We start from the raw sequence: 23541 nt of genomic DNA, 5'->3' as shown, positions 1-23541 counted from the left end.
ATATATATATATATATATATATATATATATATATATAATAAATTCATAAAACTAAATAATGTGGGGCTAAAATTTTATCCTCATTTCCTAAGTTTGGTATGATTTTAATGTTTCATAACACAATGCCTCCAAAATATGCCTTTATATGTCATGATAAAAACATTTATTTTCTTAATAGTTTGATTGCTCATTTGTTTATTTTTTTTGGTTACTTTTCTTTCAAATCTAGATTTATCTATACTTCAATTCTATTTCCAAGTAAAGGAACATAAATATTATATAAAACAAAAAATGTAGACCAAGTACACAGACCTTTTCTTTGTCTAATTTATTTTTCCCAATTATAAAAAGCATACATATACCAATAAGAACTTAAAGTTTGAAATTAATATGAAATATAATACACAGGCAAATTTTAGGAATATGTGACTTATTTATTGATAAAGGATACACTGGTAATTAGAGCTTAAATATTATATAATCATGGACTCATCACTTGAAGTTAAGATTTTTTAAAAAACAACATTAGTCAAGTGAATGTCTATTCACATAATAAGAGAAAATGATGCTTAATTTTAATCTTAACCTTGATTTCTGCCTCTGTTTAAACACTTGAAATGGTGTTACTATGTATTACATATGGCCAATAAAGCAAAATGAGACTTATAAATATTTAAAGTACATATGAAAAAAAATTTAAATCTATTTTAGTTCTTTTTGCCATGTGAATATAGACACTTTGAGAATATGTAGTTTATGAAAAACATTAATCCTTTGTTACAGAAGAGGCAAGACTTAGAATATTTATTATTTAAAATTTATAGTACCTGTCTAAATTAAAATAATATTAAACCAGATAATGGATGAAATAATCATATGAAGTAGATTTGAAATGAAAGGTAATAAGACTTTAAAATTTTTACTTCAACTCCAACTCATATATCAGATTTTATGAGTTACTCTCAACTTAAATGTAACAAAAATGTTAATATTCTGAGTATAATAAAAGCTTTGTAAATGATGGCTGTTCTAGTTTTTAACTCTCAATTAACGTGATCAAAGTAAACAGTAAATCTCAATTACAGCTAGTATACTAAAATTTATGGATTGTGTATCGGTGAGATAGCATATGTTGATCACAACTTTCCTTCCTTTTCCTTTGCTATAGCGTGTGTATGGTAGAGTATCTGTTATAATTTTAGTGAGTTCAGACTTAACCATGAGACATGCTGTAACCCCTGAAGTGTGGGAAGAAGTGCCAAAGGTAGATTTTAATGTAGGACTAAAAGATATGTCATGATTCCAACTCACATGCACTCCATCTTGAGAAAAGTATGACCAGAATCACTACTGAGGCCAGAATGAGAAGACAGATATACCAGTTCTGAATCCAATCCAGGCCCAGGTCATGGCCCAGGTAAGTCACTTTAACAGATAAGGCAAGCAAAGCACATCCACAGTTAATCCAAACATACAAGAGCACTGAGATGTGCAGTTGTTTGTTGCAGTAAAACCTTACATAGTAATTTGTTCTTTGGCTTTATACTGATTTTCTTTATCTAGTTAGATGTTATTTAACATTACAAATGTTTGTGTTGGACTAATTCTAGTCTGTTGCAAAATCCAGCAATATTTTAAAATAAGCATTAAATAGTTTATAAATGCACAACCCATGATTTCAAATGCTCCAAAGTTCCATGAAATACTTTGCAAAGCCCAATATTTAAAATGTTCTTTTTCTTTAATTCTTTGGTTAAAGTATATGGGGGATATGGTTTCTTTCTTACTCATGAGAAGGATGTAATAAGAAAAGAACAAACTACTCTTCATATACCCTATATATATTAATATTGATTAATGGTTCTGGCTTGCTTTTTCTTCATAGTGTAATAGGAATTACCTAACAGCTAAATACATTCACCTTTTTGCCCTCCACCATATTACATGAAACTAATGCATATCAGGACCATGTGCTCACATCTGCATGGTTCTATGGTAACTGAAACAATCCATGCAAGAACATAAGTCCATTATTTATGAGTTTCTGTTAACATGAGCAAAATTAGGACTGCTGTTATTATGACTAAAAATTTATCAGTTATTACTTCAGTTTTTAGAATTGCAATATAGTTACCTTAGAAATAATAACAAATACATAATTATTCATATTATTCTATCTTATGGTCTATGTATGCAATGAACTTTTTTGGGATCTCTTGCATTACTTTCAATCCATTTCAAGGGAAATATTGGTTGAATGAGTCATGATTCGTTAAACTGAGTGGGGTTTGAGGAAAATGGCCAATATTTTCATTCAAAAATTATACTTGAATCCCATAAAAGCTTGAAAAAATGAAAAATCAACCACACCTCTTTATGAGGACAAATCAATTCTAAGAAAACAGAATCCTGTTATCTTTTTATACATGGTGAAATATAGGAAATCTAGTGACAAATTCAGTACTTTTAATTCCAATTGACTCTGTGGGCCAACACATGTTTTTGAATGCATTACCATTATATTCTAACTCCTAAGTACAGGTATTATTGACTGAAATAATTTCAAGTGTCAGTGTTTCCATTGTGTACTTTCTAACAAATATCAGATCACTGTCTGAAAAGAACACAAGGAGTCTTTTTATGGTTGTCACACTGTCCCTTAATAGCTCTGTCACTCTCATAATATGAATGAAGGCCATTTTATTAGACTCCTTAATTGTTGTGACTTCAAGTGGTATCTATTGTGCTTTGATTGAATAACTCCAGGCCAATGTTATCTGAATTATGTTCTATCAGTACCGGTAAAGTTTTAATATAAAATAGGCCTCATTTATTCTTTGAGAGATTTCTATTTCTAAACTTAGAACACATAACCATAATTCATACTTTTGCAAAAGATATTATTTGAATGAATATCTATCCTGAAAAAAATAAAAATGTAAGTTGACCTTAATTCATTCTAATGTCAGATTGTCTTTCAATAGTAAATGCAAAGGGTTTGATTCTTCCTCCTCCTCCTGGCCATTCTATTTCACTGCTGCAAGGGTACAATAATTGTAGAAAGGTTTGCCTATAATTTGAAACTCCTAACCATATAAATGTGGGCTTTTTAAAAAGATATTTTATCCTCAATATATACACATTAAATAATAATCTCTGATCTATATACCCTTACAGCTGTAATTAAAATAACTGATAATGATATAAACTATAAATCATTGTTCATTTGGGTTATTATAATTACTTGCTATTCCTATTTACTTTTTTAAGTGCTCATAAAAAATAGTGGGTATCCTTTAGCTCAAATATAATTAGTTATGTTTTATGGTACTATTTATTTGAGAGAAGTAATTTATATATTTGCTGACATAAAATATATTCCTACCTACTTTTTCAAGCAGCTGAAAAAGAGTATTGTTTTGAACAAATGACTATGTAACTCAGGACATCCATTTCCTTGTATGGCATAAACTAATCTGAAAGTCCACTGAAATCAGGATCATGAGTGCTAGGGGGTAAGGAGTTGATTTCATTGCAAAATTTCATTTTAATAGAGAAAAAAAGGTAGTTTTCCATAACATTTCTAACTTCCATTTAGTGAGCACCAACTATAGGCTTGATACTTTGAGGTCATTAATTTTTTAATCCCTCACAGTCTAAAATTGGACATAAATTTATAAACGTGTAAGTATCAAAGAGTCAAAGAGATTGGGTAACTTATTAAACTTTTAAATAACTAAAAAAAGAATTTGGTATTAAAGTTCATGCTAAGAATTTCCCACTTTGCTCAAGATTACTAAACTCTCAACTGATATTACAAGAATGCCAGCTCCCATGACTGAGTGCCTAACCACTGTTCTGTAGCCTTCCTCAACTTGTGGAAAAAGAATCTTTCTTAAAATAGCACAATAGTTTTCACTGGCAACTGAAAATAAGAGTACTTTCACTTATTTCATTGAGATACTAAATACTAGAATTCATGTTAATACTTGAGATTATATTCCGTATCTCCATGAGAAGTGTTTTTTCTTTTCCTTCTCCAGTACACTGGTTTTAATGATTCTGTGTAATATACTGAAACATGAATCAAGAGAGTAGGCTGCTCGAAGAAATAAAAGTTGAAAAATGGCTTTCACCATCAGAGAGAAGTTAATTATGAATTTGGAGAATTGTCTACCCACATCATTAATTATTAATCCAAGAACTCAATAAAATACAAGGTATTCTCATTATCCTAGTATTAATTATCCAAGTTGCTATATTTATAGTTCTGTGTAGAGAAGTGAAATTTACCATACAATAAAATATTCTCTAGTAAACTACTTACAAAATTGATCTTCCCTCAAACACTCCCACCATGACTATCCCAAGCCTCATCAAAATAAGGTGCTTAAAAGAAAATGATTTTAATATAAATTGATGATTATAAAGGGTTTTGGAAAACTTAGTGAAGTCTTGCCATATTTTTATGAAAATGACCTATGTTTTAAAAGCTAGCATTCTATTTTGTTCAAATATTATATCTTCCTAAAAGTTATAACTATAAAATGTTATTAAATGGAACAAATTATTTTCATATTGTATTGTTTTCAGCCGTTTAACCTTTTCTCACCATTTCTTATAAATTTTGTTCTCCATACTTACCAAGTTCTCATTGGGAGACGTGTTTTTCTTACATATAAATCATTTAATATACAAGACTTTCTTTATTTAAAAATTTTGAAATAGATAGAACCTAAGGGACCAAGTAATCCAATCACCATCTCAAATTTCCTCAGCTATGGCTTTGCAAGGACAGAGATCTCTCAAGGTGCGATCTTCCCTATTTTCCCTGTGTGATAAGTTCTTAATGAGCATTCGAGATGAAGTAAGGTCATTCCTTAGGTGAAGCTTTCTTACTAACCTGCTTTCACATCTCAACTAACAAAACACTAGATTAAATATCCATTTTTACCATCATGTATTCCATACTTGCTTATGAAGGTCTACAAGAGTAGGGAAATATGTGAAGTCCTTCAAATGCACTGGCAAAAAAGTGAAACAGTTCCTGCCTTCATCAAATTTAAGTTTCTGTGATATGTACCTATTAGGCAAGTATACAAGGGAAAAGACTATCATTTATAAAAAGAAAAGGATGGACATATATCAAAGTACTGAGAAAAGGATATCTATGACCAATTTAAGACCATTTTAGTGAAAACTTCTAGGCATGATATAAATGGGAAAATTGAAAACCAAAATCTACATTTCTTTGTTTAAGAAAATAAACAGAAAGCCTGGGTGCATCAATTGGCATATCATAGAACACCTTCTTAAAATGTCTGAAAGGATTAGGACATTTATTGTTTTCCCAACTTAAAGTCCATTAGTTAGAGGTTAATTAGGCACTTTTTTTTTTTTTTTTACAATTTTAAGATGGGGACTCAAATTTAAAACTCAATGCAGAAAAGGAGAAAGGGAGCAATAAAAAAATTTTATGTCTGTATCAAGAGGAAAAATTTTCTCAGAAGCCTGTAGCTAATATATTCCATTATCTATAACTGACTCATATGCTCAAATTAAGACAAAAACACAACATGTAGGAAAGGAGTTTTCATAAACAGTGAAGCCTTAGATCAGACAAGATTCAGTACCTGTTGCTGGCATATTGCTATTCCCAAAACTGAAGGGAAGCTATTGCCAGTGGAAGCCAAACTTCTTGTAGACTACCACCATTATTTACAGGACTGTGTTTTCAAAGAGCAGCTTTGTCATATAAAGAGTAGAAAAGTGAAGAAAGATCTTAATAGAATTACATCAAGGAAAATGCTAGCAAGAGAGAAGCTGTCCATGCCAGGACTTCAGTGAACTGAAGGACACTGACATCAAGGGCCCATACACGGTAGGCAAAAAAATATCTCACATAAATCACAGATTTGCTCAGAAATGAACATCAGGGGAAACAATGACCAAGAAGAAAGGAAATGCTGACACTTTTAGGGAATTTGGGATTAGGAGTGAGGACCATATCAGTTGACAGAGTTCTTCGATCAGAACCAGACATTCTGTTTAGATATCAAGGGAAACGTACAGCTTAATAAAGTACTGGTGATTTGTGGATATTCACAATTTTTGATTAGTTTCCATATTTAACTGTTTCTTTTGTTTAAAAAAGAAGAAGAAGAAGAAGAAGACGGCAATGATGACAGGAGGGCTAAGGATATAGCTAGCTAAATTGGTAGAGTGCTTACCTTGCATGCACAAGGCCCTGGGTTCAATCCTCAGGACCACGTGCGCACCTGCACACACACACACACACACACACACACACACGAAGACAGAAAAATGTAAATGTAAAATAAAATTACAGGTGGAACACAAAAGATAATCCCTTTGTTGTATTAGTGATTTTTGAAACAAAAGATGAATATAGACAGTATGAAAGATACAAGGAGGATTTTACAGAAAATAAACAATATATATTCAAGCCATGAATAAGAGACAGTATATATTTTAGAACTGAAAATCCAGTGTAAAGGGAGTGAAAAAAAAACAAAAGGGAACTGACCAGAGGCCAGAGAATATGTAAGGTAGAAGGTAAACCAAAGTCCTGAAAGTTTAAAGAAAAATAACTCTGTGAGCAATGGTTTTGAAGATATTTAATTCTTGAAAGATCTCTGAGTTGTGAAGCCAATACTGAAGGACAGACAAGGATAAATGTGGAATTCTCTTTGCAGGCTACTGAGAACAGTTAAGAATTTGTTGAAGTGGCATTAGTGCATCTAAGGATCTCAAGGAGAGATTTGGTATCATAGCACGGTCTTTGCTTTCAAAGGAGGCAGTGGATGGTAAAAACTTTTACTGACCTAGCTAACACTTGAGGACACACAGGTCTTAGAAAAAATTACCTAGTTGTTTATTTAATCTGGTGGGATGGCTAGAGAGTAGGAAATTCACAGTCTGTCAAGCTGAGTGATGATGCTTATGAGACATGCAATGAAACAAGAGGAACACAATGTTACACATCAAGGAATAGAAAGTCTGATTTGGGTAGGTCCTTGGAATCTGTGTGTTTGACTCTAGCCTTTAGTAGATTGCCTTTGGGAGTTCCTGTATCCTTCTCAGGATTCTCCAGAACTTATGTGTGTGTCATTTGATTTCACATGAATAATTTATATTTTTATCATTTTCTCAATTTAAATTTCTTAAAAGTAATATTTTATATAACAAATCTTGCTTTCTACTCTCAGATTAACATACATCTCATTGGGTGGTTTTAATATTTTTAAAAAACCTGTTATTACTATAAAGTAACCATGCTGCACATGAGAAGTGAAAATATCAGTTTATAACATAAACAAAATAACATTTTTAAATATTAAATATTATTATTAATGAAACATATTTATAACATCACCTTTTCTTTCTTTCCTTTTTTTCTAGTACTGAGCCTACCACACGCTAGGAAAATGTTCTGCCACTAAGCTACATTCCCAGTCCTTTAATTTTTTTGTGAGGTATAAGTTGCTGATGCTGGTCTTGAACTGGCAAGAACTTGCAATCCTTTGCCTCAGTCCCTGGGTATCTGCCACCATGACCAGTTTATAATATCACCTTTTTTTTTTTTATTCCTACCAGGGATTGAACCAAAGGTACTCAACCACTAAACCATATTCCCAGCCCTTTTTAGTTTTTATTTTGAGATAGGGTCTCCCAGTGCTGCTAAGAGCCATGCTAAGTTTGTTAGAGCCTTGCTAAATTGCTGAGGCTGGCCTTCACCTTATAATCCTCTTATCTCAGCTTCCAAAACTGCTGGGATAACAGGCATGCACCAAACCCAGCTATAATACCATCTTAATATCAGATTTTTATTGAGCTATTCTGGGCATGATGAAAGAGCAATGCTTCAATGTTTAATATCTATGAATTTAACAAATCCAGTTTTATATATATATATATATATTATATATTATATATATCTCTGAATCCTGAAATTAAAATAATGAGATGTCAGTTGAATATTCTATTTATAAAGTATATACACCGCTATTTTGACAAAAGTATTCTTCCTTCTGGCACAAAAGTATCAAAGATATACAAAATATGTACAGAAGAAACATATGAAAGCAGTTTCTTGAAAAAATTTGTACTCAAAATTTCTATTTGAGTTTACACTTTTCTTCTTGTTCCATAGTTACCTTTTGAGTTGGGTAACTGTCATTTATAATCTAAAAAATAACAATTTGTAAAAAATGCATAGGAGTGTCCCTGTCCCTAAAATTAACGTGGTTTCTCATGGCACTAGATGTTATCTACTGAGGTAACACTGATAGCAGCAGAACTAGAATCAAACTTTGATCTTTATGGTATAAAACAGACCAAATTCTTCAGTAAACCAAGTTTCTGCAGAGAATTGGTTAGAGAGCAGCACAATGTGTTCACTGCCACCTGGCTATGCTCAGTCCATCTTGTATGCAGCAATTTTTGCAGAATTCTCTCAAGGGCTTCATGGGTCATCAAAGGACATTATGAGTTTTTTCAGTCTGGTTAAAAACATAAAAACTGCAAAACAATGTGTGATATTCTGTTGTAATATCCCAGGTCCATCATGGTGCAACTGAGTGAAATAAATCACGTACAGTTTCTTCCACAGAGCGTTTAGTAGTTTCTGATAATTTCTTTCCCTCATGTCAACTACAGGTATGGGAGAAAATGTGACCAATAATTGGAGTAAGGATACAGCAGATTTAACAAGCCATTCTTTGTTTATGTTTTTTATTTCTAAAATAAGAAGAAAAGAATTTCTTTGTGGCACATTAATCTTACAACCATTAAACTTCATCACATACTTGATTTTAAATGGTAGTCGTTTACCACGTGAAAAATTTTAAAGTGCCCAGTAATTAATGATGTGAGACATATGGAAATCACATTAAATTTAAATCATAGGATTGCTATTTTTAATATCAGCAAGCTCCTTCCCGTTTTTTTTCTTTTATTATCTATTTTCCGAAAGTAAACTTTCATTCATTTTTAAAATGCTTTCTACCTTGTTTCTGTTCCAATTAAATGATAAAGCATGTACGCACAGTTCAATATAAGAAGTAATTTCCTGTTTTGAATTTTTTAGATCAAGAGCACATTTCTCTTGAAATATGTAAATTTTGAATGTCAAAATATTTTTAAAAGATTACTTATTTAGCATTGTTACATTAACCCATTCAGAATGGATTACCTCAAGTCCATGAGATTATTTCCAAAGTTACTTATTATAGAATAGAAATAATGCCCTCAGGATAGAAAAGTAGTATAAACATAAATTTGATGTACCTTATTTGTCTAATGTTGATGTTTAGCATTTGCACATATAATTTATTCAATGAAATTATTGAGTTAATTAGTTAATAATATGACCGAACGAGAAAAATATCCCATAATAAAACAATGAATTACTAAGTGAAGAAAATGTTTAAATTCACATTGGGAATGGGTCAGGTTTTGATTAGGAAGACAATAAAACTAATAACTTGATGTAAACATATTAGAACATTTTTGAAATCATAAAACTTAAAAATAGAAAATTATAAATTCAACAATACTTAATTCCTATTTATTATTTTATCAAATATTTTTCAAGTTATATAGCTCAAAGAAATGTTTGAAAGGCTACCATGTTTGAGAAAGTAAGAATTCATGAAACCTTAGAAAATATTTACTTTAATACTTCATTTTAAAAAAGTAATGAATCCAGAGATTTAATGATTTCCTGGAGGTCAGACATTTAGATTATAAAGGAAGTAGGACCCAATTCATATATTTTCTTTATGTTCTATTATATGGTGTAGCTGTTATAACCTCACTAATTTCTGGACATCCTACATAAGAAGGGATTACTATTTAATTCTATTTAATAATGTGTAATGAATCACTTGACACTAAAGCTCTTTATAAGTGAACTATTTTACATAAAAAATTACAACACAGTACTTCATAGGAAACACAGACAGCAATTTGGCATCATGCTAGTTTATCATAAATCCCAAAAGTGCAGCATGATTTTATATAAAAGTTCAATTATACCAATGCAAATTAGGATGAAAACAAATGAAAAACAAAATCTCTCACCAGCAATAGTAGGGTAAAAAACTCAGCCCCAGGGTAGAACTATAACTGGTACAGAGTAACTTAAACAAAGAAGGAAAAAAAGTTGACACAAAAACACAGTACTTCTTAAAAATCTTTTCAGACAAAAAAAGAAACAAAAAATTACCATATTGTAATTAATCAAGTTACATTATGTGTTAATTATCTTAGCAATTTAGGCAAATATGCCATTTTAAAAATCAAAGATATATATTTTTGACTTAAGTAATCACATTTCTAAAAAAAAAAAAATTCAGTTTACCTGATTTTGAACAGATTATTTAAATTAAAATGGATTTCACAGATCACTGGGTCAAGATTATGTCTATAATGCTTGAATTGATCTATATTATTCCTACAAGATAGTCACATGAAATTTTCAGTGACAAGAAGCCCCCCAAATCCACTGACTATTATTAAATGCATCTGGTACCATAATCTATTTTTGTGCATAAATTTCTTGTTAATCTTTTATGCTTTTTAGATCCACACAGAACCATACACATGTCCTTATTTCTGGTCTCAAACTACAAGGAAAATCCTAAGGCAAATTCTATGAAAAAGTAAAAATTATAATGGTTTATCTAAATTTTTTAATGATACTATATTCTGGTGTACTCTTTTACAATATCTAGGACAGCTTGTGATAATTTAATTAATTCATTAGTCAAGGCTATTTTTTCCATCTTATACTATTTCTCCAAATTCATATGTGCCTCTATTCCTTGGCAAAATGTATAATTTTAGCCTTATTGACATTAGTTTATTAAAGGTTATTTTCCAATTTTTTTTAAAAGAAACTAATGAAAATGTCACGAAATACAGCTAGTAAAATGGATGGCATTAAGTAGGACAAAAGCCTTAAAAAATCACTTTTTTGTTCTTTCTTCATATCTCATTTGAGAAGAAATTTATGCATGAATGAAGACATACTGATTGATTGTAATAATCAACAGTGAAGAATGTGTTACTTAAGCTCCTCTATTTATTCTATTGATTTGAAAATGCTAATCATCTTTAGCATTATTGGTTTCTAATGACATCCATATTTTTTAGGTTGTAAAAGCCAATGAAAAGAACTGAATATATAAAAGGAATAATTGCACAATGTGACAAATTCAAAGTATAAAATTAAAGTAACTGATAAGAAAGTACAATTTATTATTTTTTCAAAGGGTCATCTTGGACAAATTATTTAATCTCTGTGTGCCCTTGTTTCCTGAGCTGTAACCTGGTGATAATAATAGATGTATTGTTTGGAGATGATTAAAGGAGTTAATACCTATAAAGCTTAGAATAGTTCATGACACTTCATATGAACTACATGTTGAACAACAAATATATTGTTTTTAAAAAAATCATTAATAAATTTAGGAAATAACAATACATTGAACAGAATGTGTAATATTTGTACTAAGCATAGGAGATGAGAGAGAGAGAGAGAAGAGAAAGAGAGAAAGAGAGAAAGGAAGGAAGGAAGGAAGGAAGGAAGGAAGGAAGGAAGGAAGGAAGGAAGGAAGGAAGGAGAGAAAGAAAGAAAATAGATTCATATATTGATAGAAAATACCAGTTCTTAAAAAATACCTCCCCTCAATGTCTGGTGAATGACAGTGAAGAATGTAGGCAATTATAATTCTGTCTAATAGGTTCCCTAATAGAGGTATGTGAATATTATAAGAGCACATGGGAGACAATTAAAATATAATACCTTGGTTTTACCATCAATCATGGAGATTCTTTAATTCAAAGAGATTTGAGAATATTAATGGATGTTTACTATAGATATCTCTATAAAACAAAAAAATAAAGGTAGGTTCTTTCACAATTAACAAGATGCATTTCTACACATTTGTTCAGAATTTCTCTGTGTTACTAATGTAATAAACTTTATAAGCGAGAGTTCAGGAAAACAAAGACACTTTCATGTCCTAGTACTGGCAGTCAGGCTTCCAGACTCTTAGTAGCAAGATTTCTCTGTCCAATCATGTATGACAATCATATTATTTGAATTCCATGTGAAATTTTCAAATATTAATTATTCAAATATTGAAAATGCTAATATTGAAATATTAGCAGTGAATATGTATTAATCACAACTAATTTATTTATTTTCATTCTAATTTGTTATATATGACAGCAGAATGCATTACAATTCACATTACACATATAGAGCACAATTTCTCCTATCTCTGGTTGTATACAAGGTATATTCACACATTCGTGTCTTCATACATGTACTTAGGGTAATAATGTCCATCTCATTCCACCATCTTTTCATAGTGGGGTTCTGAAGGGGAGCATGGGAGGTTTAGCTGAACTCTAGATAGGGTAAAGGGGTGTGAGGGGAAAGGAGGGGCATGTGGGAAGAAAAAATGGTGGAAAGAGAAAACTGATTTTTAAAATTTTGATAGTGTCAGAAAACCATGATGTTTAGTTTTAACTTGTAAATTTTAAAAAAATCTCAAAATTAAACATAGAATTTAATCAATTCTCATGTATTTTCGAGTACCTTCTATTTATTATTATCCCAAGTATCACAGAAGTTAAAACACAGCCCAAATAATATTGCTGTAAAAAGGACTTACTTCATTCAGCAAATGAAAAAAAAATTCATTTAATAGTGAGCAGATAAACAAGTACATGTGTAGGTAAATTTGAGGAAATACATAAAATACATTCAAATGAAATATTTCAATGATTGAAAAACAGAAATTTTCCATGGAATGATGTTAGTGGAGAAAGGGATATTAAATATTGGCCACATGTCTTTATCCACACAGAAAAGCTACTTCTACAACAGTGATGATGTGTGATGCATATGCAATCTTTTTCAGGAATCCAATATATTTTTTTATTTCTATTACACTATAAAGAGTACTGCACTGGTGAACTGAAACACTCCAGTCATCTTATCAAGTTGCCCAACTCATCTGAAAAATAGCTTTTGTGTGCTCAGTGTACAAGAACAACTGTCAAACTAGATGCAAATGTTACCATAGTGTTTCCTGACTTGAAAGGTTGACTGCACAGGGGACCAAATATAATGACTCACTAAGGAGCAATAAAGACTACAAAGATAAAATAACAGTACTATCCATCAAGGGAAGCAGGTTCTCTGAGATCTTTTTTTTTTTCTTCCGTGTGTGTGTGTGTGTGTGTGTCTGTGTGTGTTTGTGTGTGTGTTAAAATCCAATGCTCCTTGAGTAACACATGTCTGGAAAAGATCAACTTTCTTTGGTCTTTTTTTTTTTTTAAATTATATACTATTGAATGATGAGACCACATCTCCCAGAAAGGTGATAAGAGATAATATGACACATGGAAGGGCAATGGAACCCAATTCTGTCACAAGTGATACAAGTTGAGAGAGCTTAATTGACCAAATGTCTAGCCTGCTTCCTTTTTCTTCTAACCTTGGTTTTCTTCCTGAACACCCAGGACCTTGAAGGCCTATGGGTGAACCTTCAGCTGCCCCATAAATTCTGTCCACCATTACAGGTAAACACCTGTTCCTCTGCAGTCTCTGGGCTATGGATGGTAGATGGGAGATTGAAGAACAGAGGTTCATCATCAGGGATGTCTGTACACAGATACTGGTGGAGGAACAGGTTCATGGTAGATGGGATCCCTTGGCTTCCTACAAGCTTTGCTCTGTGGAGGAGGTTGCTGATGGAGAAGTGACAACACTGTCCCCTGATGTGAAGAGCCCAAGGCAAGAATCACCCCTGATTTAAAGGTATTAGTGCAAAGGAAAAGATCCAGCTTTGGGGGCCTGAAAGATCTTTTTTTTTTTTATTTTTTATTGTGGGTTGTTCAAAACATTACAAATTTCTTGACATATCATATTCGACACTTTGATTGAAGTGGGTTATGAACTCCCACCTTCACCCCATACACAGATTGCAGAATCACATCAGTTACACATCCATTGATTTACAAATTGCCATCCTAGTGTCTGTTGTGCTCCGCTGCCTTTCCCATCCTCCACCCTCCCCCCTCCCCACCTCTCCCCTCCCCTCCCCTCCTCTCTCTCTACCCCCTCCACTGTATAACCCTGAGGGTCTCCTTCCATTACCATGCAATTTCCCTTCTCTCTCCCTTTCCCTCCCACCTCTCATCCCTGTTAAATGTTAATCTTCTTCTCCTGCTCTTCGTCCCTACTCTGTTCTTAGTTACTCTCCTTATATCAAAGAAGACATTTGGCATTTGTTTTTTAGGGATTGGCTAGCTTCACTTAGCATAATCTGCTCTAATGCCATCCATTTCCCTGTAAATTCTATGATTTTGTCATTTTTTAATGCAGAGTAATACTCCATTGTGTATAAATGCCACATTTTTTTTATCCATTCGTCTATTGAAGGGCATCTAGGTTGGTTCCACAGTCTTGCTATTGTGAACTGTGCTGCTATGAACATCGATGTAGCAGTGTCCCTGTAGCATGCTCTTTTTAGGTCTTTAGGGAATAGACCAAGAAGGGGAATAGCTGGGTCAAATGGTGGCTCCATTCCCAGCTTTCCAAGAAATCTCCATACTGCTTTCCAAATTGGCTGCACCAATCTGCAGTCCCACCAGCAATGTACAAGTGTACCCTTTTCCCCACATCCTCGCCAGCACTTGTTGTTGTTTGACTTCCTAATGGCTGCCAATCTTACTGGAGTGAGATGGTATCTTAGGGTGGTTTTGATTTGCATTTCTCTGACAGCTAGAGATGATGAGCATTTTTTCATGTACTTGTTGATTGACTGTATGTCCTCCTCTGAGAAGTGTCTGTTCAGGTCCTTGGCCCATTTGTTGATTGGGTTGTTTGTTCTCTTATTGTCTAATTTTTTGAGTTCTTTGTATACTCTGGATATTAGGGCAAAGATCTTTTTAAGAAAAAATAAATAAGTAACACACAAGTAGGACAAAAGAACAAGTTGTCAAGATCTCTTCTAGAGCCTCACATAAGAAAAGTCCAGAAAATTGAGCTTCCTCTACCTCATGGTCATGTATTCTAGCTGCCAGAGTGAAAAGTAGTGAGGAGAGGTGTCAGATGGCCAGAAGAGTTTTTAAGGTAGCTTGGCTTTAGGAACCAGTAAGTGGGTTCACAAGTGGTCCCTTCACGGGTCTCCTTTTGGAGTTCTCTAGTGTTGGGTAGATCTGATATTTTTTTCTTCTCTTTACTGGATCTTTTCATCGTTCCACATAGCTCCCCCCAAACCCTGCCAACTTCCTGACCAGCTCTAAAATCCAAGATGTTGTCTCTTTCACAACTGTCTGGCCCTCACTCTTTAGATTATTTGGGCAGGGCTTCGTCACTCAGACATAAATCAATATCTGTCTTTAGTGCTTCCCACCACAGAGAGCACATCTGAAATTCTCTGATTGCTTTTTTTGAAAGCCTTTTACTGAGCTTGCGATTAGGAAGCCCCCCACCCCCAATTACAACTTCTTCCAAAACGCGGGGTAGAGATTCATATTTATGCAACAGCTTTCTCTATAGAAATCTCTTCACTTACCTCCTCTGACAGCTTGTTTCACCCCTGAATTAAACAAGCTCATGAAACAGTTGTTGTTTCTTTGAGAACACGCCTTGGGCAGAGGGGCAGAGGGCTGTTTCATGTTAATAGTAATATCCTGATAATCAATCTTATCCATGCCTCAGTTTGATTTTTATTATTTGGAAGAGTTTCAAGGCACCAAGTGATGAAGGATAAAAGAAAGAAAACTATTAGTAAAGAATCATAAGAATTTACATAAGAACCTCAGTAAAATTTACTTTCATTTTGTACATTTCCAATAAGAATTAATGATTGTGATTTAGAAAAGAATTTTGCATGTGTGTGTGTGTGTGTGTGTGTACCTATGTGTGTACCACTTACCTTCTTCCATTAATACTATTCACATAAATTCACATAAGTTCAGAGAATATCAAGACTCTTCATTCAATTCAAGATAGCAAGTTAGGATTATAAACATCTTTATCGCAAGTATAGTTAGTAATACAGATGATGTCTCACCTTCATGAATATTCCAAGTACTTGGCAAAATATAAGTTATTAGTTTTACAACTATATTTAATTTTGCCAAGTTGCCCAACTATACATTGACTTACTTTTGTTTTCACAATTCACCATCTCCAGTGCCAGTACCCTACTCCAACCAACTGTCAGAATCATTGAAATGTTTTCATGGCAACAAAATTTATGCTCCCTTTAGTGTTGTTGTTCTGGCAAAAAGTTAAGGGCTAGTTCTCTGGAAGAGGGACATAGCCCTGATTTGTAGGATTTTCCAACTGCTATGTCAATACACCCACCACAGTGAATTTCAAGCTTCCAAAGTAAAATCACTGAGCCAGGAGCTGAGGAGAGCTCACAAATAGGACCTCCCAAATGGGCTCCAATTCATCACTACTGTCATCAGACACAATTTGTTCTCCACAGCAAACCAGGAGAAAACTTTCAAAAGCAAATCTGATCATGTCACTGGGCCCTAATTTAAAAACTGTTTTGCCCTCCTTTTGTTCACACAAGCCTTCTGGTATTTCTCTGTGATGACCCATCACGAGTGCAATTTAACAGGCTGTCCTATCTGCTGAAAAGCTCTTCCTTCATTCTTTCACTTTGTTATTCTTCAGATCATAACTCAAGTGTCTTACTCAGGGAAGCTTTTCCTGATGTCCTTGGCTATGTTAAAACTCCTCACAAGAAACCCTTAGAACAAGATATACCTAAACATTACAGCCATGGTCACAGCTACAATTTTGAATTTCTTGTTGAACTTAATTGATCGTTCCTCTGGTTATGCTCTAAGTTTTATGAGGGACTACATCTGCTTTTTGACAATATCTCACACCCTATGCACAGTATCAAGAACAAACAAGCTACCCAAAATTACTTATTGTGACAGATTAATTAATAAGTGAGAGCATAACCAAACATGTCCTTTTGAAATTTACAAAGGAAAAATCAAAAATTAGCTAATGACATATTTTTGATATATGCCTAATACAACTGCAGTTTGTAAAATTATTTTATTGATATTATAAAGTGTACTTAACTTTTCCAAATTCAGCATATATTACTCAGATGAAACTAAATAAAAAGAACAGATAGAACCTTAACCAGTGTGGTTTAAGTACCTTCTGACAATCAGTTAGTTTCAACCATTCTTTAAAAATAAGACTTTGGTACTGAAAAATAGCATCTGTGCCCTCTCTTAAGAATCCCAAAGAACCCCTGTCATGTCCACATAAGAAGGCGCTACAAGAGACCTTGAAGCTTGAAGTGAAAGCCAGCACAATTAATTACTACTTTAATTCCACAAACTGAACCATGAATCAAATATCTCAATCAGATTAGATTCCTCCATATAAAATAAAATTTAAATATGGAAATAGACAAAAAAATAAGAGGAAAATTTATTTTCTTTCACCTCTGTATTTCTAACATTACAATGGCCATAAAAGCCCTTCATTTCAGACACTGAGTCATGGTGTGTGCAGCAGAGTATTTACATTTCAGCGAACATATTTTTCATAAAGCATATACATAACCCCAAAACAATTATGAATATTATTTTATTACCTTGAAATTTTCATTTTTTATGTACATGTTATGTGTGCACAATTGCATGTAATTTATTGCAGAAATGTATAGTTTTGGGGTTACCTGATCAATTTGGCTAGATATTTGAGCATACTTTCAATACTGTAATTTTTAAAATATTAATAAAACTTCAGATGACCCCAACTTTCTATGCTTAGGATGAAATATTCCAAAACTATGTACTCTTTGTGAGAGTTCATAATTTTTCTATTTTCTAGAAAGTTTATCCTTTCCATGATGTTCTGAATTATGTATCTGAAAACTGCCAAGTAAAGCAAAATCCACACCTCTGTTTCCTGAATAAAGATGAATTTTGAATATATCAGCAACAGAAAACCTGTGAATATTCCTATTATAAGATACAAAATGCAGCTTCCCTTCTTAAGACATTTACATACTTTCTTCCTATCATTTATTGTGCTAATATATGTATACTTTGTTCCTAATAGAAATTCCTAATTACAATTTTTCCTATTGAATATGCCTAAAAATGGATAAATACATGAGAATATTTAATAAGAAATTGCCAAAAATAATAATTTGTAATCAGAGTATAAAAGTTGATAATATAAATATTTCAATCATGAAATGTTTCTTCTCAATTTATAATAATAATTATTATAATACTATAATGAACCAATTTTTTAAATTGATTTTCATAAATTTATACTGATCTATAAACCAGATCTCTTTTTAGATAATCATATGTCTAACCGAAATATATACCTCACATTGGACAAATGGTATATATTCCACTTACACAGTGATTTAATTTTTTAGGTGCATGTCTTTTTTCTCTTTACCTAGATTATAACACCATCAGAAACAACATCTTTATATAGTTTTATGTATATTATTACATATTCTGTAAGATTATGTATAATCTTAAAAATCACCTATATGGATAAAATTATTCCAGTGCTTAACAAGAGATTTGTTAAGCTCTGAATTAGATAACTTTATGAGTCTTATAGTTCAAAGATTCAATGGTTTATGAATTTATATGAAAAGCCTGTAAAATAGAAGGGAAAATTTACTTAAGGAAGTAATTTCATCCTGAATTAAATTTAATCCTGATACAAAGGAAGTATGTCAACTTCTATCCTTCAAATGTTTCTGTATCATAGCAGTAGGTTGTTATCTTATTTCTAGTAGTTTACCTTATGAGAAATACAAGACTATAAAACTGATACCATCTTGTAAATCCATCTATAAAAATGCAATGTGGTTACTTATTTAATATATTTCTTGTAAAAAGAATTACAAAATTTATATATTCTTGCCTCCTTATTATGTTTGAGACCTTGCAATATGAGGCAAAGTAACTGTCGCATTAAAAAGCAACTAACAAATGGGTGGAGACTTAACTCAGTGGTAGAGCACTTGCTTAGGATGTTTGTGATCCTGGGTTCAATTCCCAGCACCACCAAGGCAAAAAAAGGAATCATACATAATTTATAAAGTAAACAAATTATGGTAGTGAAAAATATTTAAAAACTTTGCCCAAGGTCTCCTTGCCACCAAGTTATACTGCCTTTCAAAAGTACAACCAGATCAAATACCATGAAATAAAATTAAACATGTAAACATTATTTAAAATTAAAAAATGAAGATACACATATTTTATATTTGTAGTCAATATCTTCAAACATAATAATAAATTCTAATTTTTAAAATGACTGGTGATGATACTGCAAAGTGTATTGAACATCCATTATTTTGACTCACATCATCGATCTCTGCCTCTTTTTTACCAAAGTCATTAATATTTCAAATATTGAATCACCTTCTCCTTTCAATTTCTCTTATGTTCCAGGAAACCTGGTTCTAGACATGTCATCAAACACTTTTGGGTAAAGGGACAGCTTCAGAAAAATGAAGTCAAACAACCTAAGCAGTCAACACCAATGACACTCAAAGCTGGACCATATTGTTTTTATTTAAGACAAACCATTTAGTATTACTGGGTTTGTTGAAAAGATAAGCATCTATCTCAGTTGCTACTGAAGGAAGTAATGTCACCACTTGAAGAACCTAAGAAAAATGAGAACTCTTGGACAAGACAGGAAACCAAAGAGATGGAGACAGGAAAAAGGATCCTTGACAATATGGTTGAGTACCACACCCAACTCTACATAAATTTCTACCTCAATACTTTTTTCTCATTAGTACATTTTAACTATACAGAATAGTGGGGTTTATTGCGGCATATTTGTACATATGTGTTGACCACATCTACCCCTTCTCTCCTATATCCATGAGACAATAACAACCACTCTGCTTCATTTTCTGAAGCCAGTTTGCTTTGGGTCCGTTCTCATTTAAAATCAAGAATTCTAACTTAATTTTCAGCTAACAATTTTGATTTTATATTGTGTTTTCCCTCATATATTCACACCCATCATTTAATTCTCAAAATTACAGTCAGTGGTATATAGGGTATGTGATCTCCATTTGAAAGATGAATTCAATTAGATCACAACTGAAAATGCATGCTAGAAAATATTTAAATAGCTTCCTTAAGATCACAATTGAAGGGAAATATTAGAAAAATTAAAACATGAGATATTTATGTCTTCCAGCTCTGCTCAAATGGTATTAAAAATATAATGGAGACATTAATCAAGAATTGTTAACTGATAAAATGTGAGATCTGAGGAAGGAAATGTGTTAAGATTTTAAGAAAAAAATGATGGTAGCTTTACATAACTATGGAAATCAGAAAGAATCAAGATTTTAAGGGGGCTAAAATTGATCAATAATTGGCTTTTAGGCATACTTAGGAAGTTCTGGTAGGACATTTCATTGGTCAAGTGTGTTCAACAACTTTAAATATTAGACTTGCATTCAAAAGACCCTTTGGGAAAAGCATACATGCCTGGAATTCTCCAGAATGTCAATAGCTGAAGCTGTGGCAAGGGCAACAGAACTAGCACCTTATGGATTGCTGGATCTCTGGTCCTTCAGTAACATTACCTCATGTGATCCTTATAGTGGGGGTGGAAATGCCATCCCAATTAACAGAATGGGAAAATAAATTATAGAGAGCTTAGAAAAACACCAATAATTCCTTTCTAACATATAGCAAAACTGAGATTTTTAAAAAGGTCTCTCTGACTCAAAACAGCAAGGGCAAATAAAATCTGTACAAATTAGTCATATTGCTGAGGAAGAATGTTTAAATGAAAATATGAATGCTGGTCTATTACATATCTCAGAATAAGAATGACATTTTACCAAGTAGCAAAAGATTGGGTAAAAATACATGTAATAACACCACTCACCAGTTTGATCAGAGTTCTTGAAAAAGAATTAAAAGAATTTAAGATCCAAGTTACAACTACATAAGTTCCTTGTGTAAACTCAAACATATTGCAGGAAAATACATTTAAGCTTTCTAATATAATTCACTTGGCAAATATGAGACGTAATTTTCTCCCTATTAGACAAAAAATGACTACTGGAACCTAAAAATAAGACTACATTAAGAACAGTTAAATTGTTTTCACTTTTAGATTATATTAAAACTGAATTACAATCATTACTTTCTGCATTGGCTAGTAATTGTTTCCTCTATAATGAGAATATTAATAGTGAATGTCTTCATGCAATCAAATATATGCATTGGTCCATTTGAATTCAATAATATAGAATATAGCATTAAGGGATTTTTTTTTTCTAGTTGACTTCACAAAGAATATCACACACTACCCTTTTCTAGGAAACTCTCTTTAGAAACTTATTATCCAGCAGGAAGACATGCAAGAAGCAAACAACTACAATACAGTGCAATCCAGTGGTATCTCCTGCCTGTTATTGTAGGGGTCAGCCATGGATCACTGGCAGCACTAAAACATCACATAGTCTCTAATTTGAGACCTTCAAGCAGACATGGGACTATTTTCCCTGGAAAATCAGCAGCAGATTTTTCCTTTTCATTCATTTAGTGTTTAACTAGAAATAATTGCATTTTATTGAACATTTGATGTAAATATATATTGTATTTGTTACCATGATTCAATAATCTTTGGGCTATTATAAGAGTGAAATTCTATGATTTATTTAATGTAAGATCAAATATAAATTTAAACAAAAGTCTGAATTATTAAATGACAAAATATACTTTATATATTACCATTGAAATTATTTTATTGAACAGATAGACATGTTCATAAAATGCATGTATAGATCATAAGCCTGAAGCTTGTAAATTTTTACAAAATGTGCACACCTATGACAACCAGCACCCAGATTAAGAAATACAATATTGCCAGCAGCCTGGAAACCTTCTGTGCTTTGTTTCAGATGATACCTCACAATTTCTAAGACTCCATATATTTAAATAGTGTAGTTTTGGTTTGTGATAATGAAAATATTTATAAATAGTCACATATTCTTTATAAGAATGCAAAACACTTTAGGTTAAGAAGTTTATATTGAAAACTGATTACATTTTAGGACACTGAACCCTACACACATAAATACACAATCCAAGAACAGGGCATCTGCAATCAGTGTTAAGTAAAATGTCCAGATTACTTACTCATGTCCGAAAGATTAAGGTAACAAAATCAACTTAAATGACACGTGGTTCAAACACATAAAGTTAGGAGATGGTAGTTATTTATTGAAATAACAGATTAATTTTTTAAATGTGCAAGATTCATTTCTGTTTTCCCCATAATCTAATATGAACACATTTCTTTTACATCACTGTTTCTGATCAAGTTTATTCTGTTTAGTTTTGTAATTGATTTCACAAGTCCTGAAAAATTAAATGAACAACTTACTGTCTGGAAGTCTCAGGAAATTTTGGTTCTTCTCTTTTCTTCATTTCTATTGCTGGTTCCATTGGAGTGAGAACTACAGCAGCACAGGAGACTACAGAGTGGTATGAATCCTCCCTGCAAACTGTATTTTAAAGAAAGCTGTAAATGTCAAAATTATTTATCAACTACTTTCCCTTACCCCTTTTCTCTTTTCTCTTTTCAGTCAAATAAAAGAAATATTTCAACTAAAACATTAATTACCATTATTATCCTCAATTATCATTTTCTATGCTGTCTTTCCACTCTCTAGCTGAGGAATAGAAAATGCATAACACACATATATAGTAAAATGTATCTTCAAAACATATCTGTATAATCAGTACTGAGATACATAAATCATGCATTGCCAGCACACTAAACCAATCATCCCTTCCCAATCACCACTGTAGCTCCAAACTTAATCAATTATTAGTATCACTGATATTGCCATGAAGTAGCTGTGCCTATTTCTGATCATTATCCAAATAGGATTATAAATTGACATATATTCTTACATGGGTGACATTTTATTTAATGTATATTTATAAGATTCATCCATATATAGCAACAGTTGGTTCATTCTAAAAGCTATACAGTTTCCATTGGATGAATATACCACAACTCTGTATATTTTTATTGGTAATAGACATGAGTTATTTCTAGTTTGGGGCTATGTCCATAAACAATCTTGTACTTGTTTGGTCAGTATGCAAACAGGTTTATATTGGAAAAACATCTAAAATCATAATAGTTCTTAGGGTATGCTCATGTGGTTTGTGTTTTGCCTAAGTAGATACCACCAGGTTTCTGAACAAACTATACTGATTTACATCACAAAAACATAGGGTTTCAGTTTTCCACATTCACAACAACAGTTAGTTTTGTGACACTTTTCCTACTAAAATTTTAATAGTCTATTAATTGTGTATTGCTGCATAACAAATTCACACAAACTTAGCAGTAACAGCACTGATCTAACGTATTAAAGATCTGTAGGTAAGGAACATGATAGACTCAACTGGTTA

General features: G+C 32.3%; 1 protein-coding gene across 3 annotated transcripts in view; it reads right to left on the bottom strand.

Annotated features, from left to right (window-relative positions):
* The window catches only part of Ccser1 (coiled-coil serine rich protein 1), a 988234-nt gene that overhangs the window by 857576 nt on the left and 107117 nt on the right, over nt 1-23541 (bottom strand). For all 3 annotated transcript variants that reach the window (XM_048813620.1, XM_048813621.1, XM_015484557.2), the window contains exon 4: nt 22499-22619. In XM_048813620.1, the coding sequence (XP_048669577.1) occupies nt 22499-22619 (121 nt within the window). The remainder of the gene's footprint in view (nt 1-22498; nt 22620-23541) is intronic.

Source organism: Marmota marmota, unplaced genomic scaffold, assembly GCF_001458135.2.
Source record: "Marmota marmota marmota unplaced genomic scaffold, marMar, whole genome shotgun sequence".
Lineage (NCBI taxonomy): Eukaryota > Metazoa > Chordata > Mammalia > Rodentia > Sciuridae > Marmota > Marmota marmota.
This window is presented reverse-complemented; position numbering and strand designations above follow the sequence as displayed.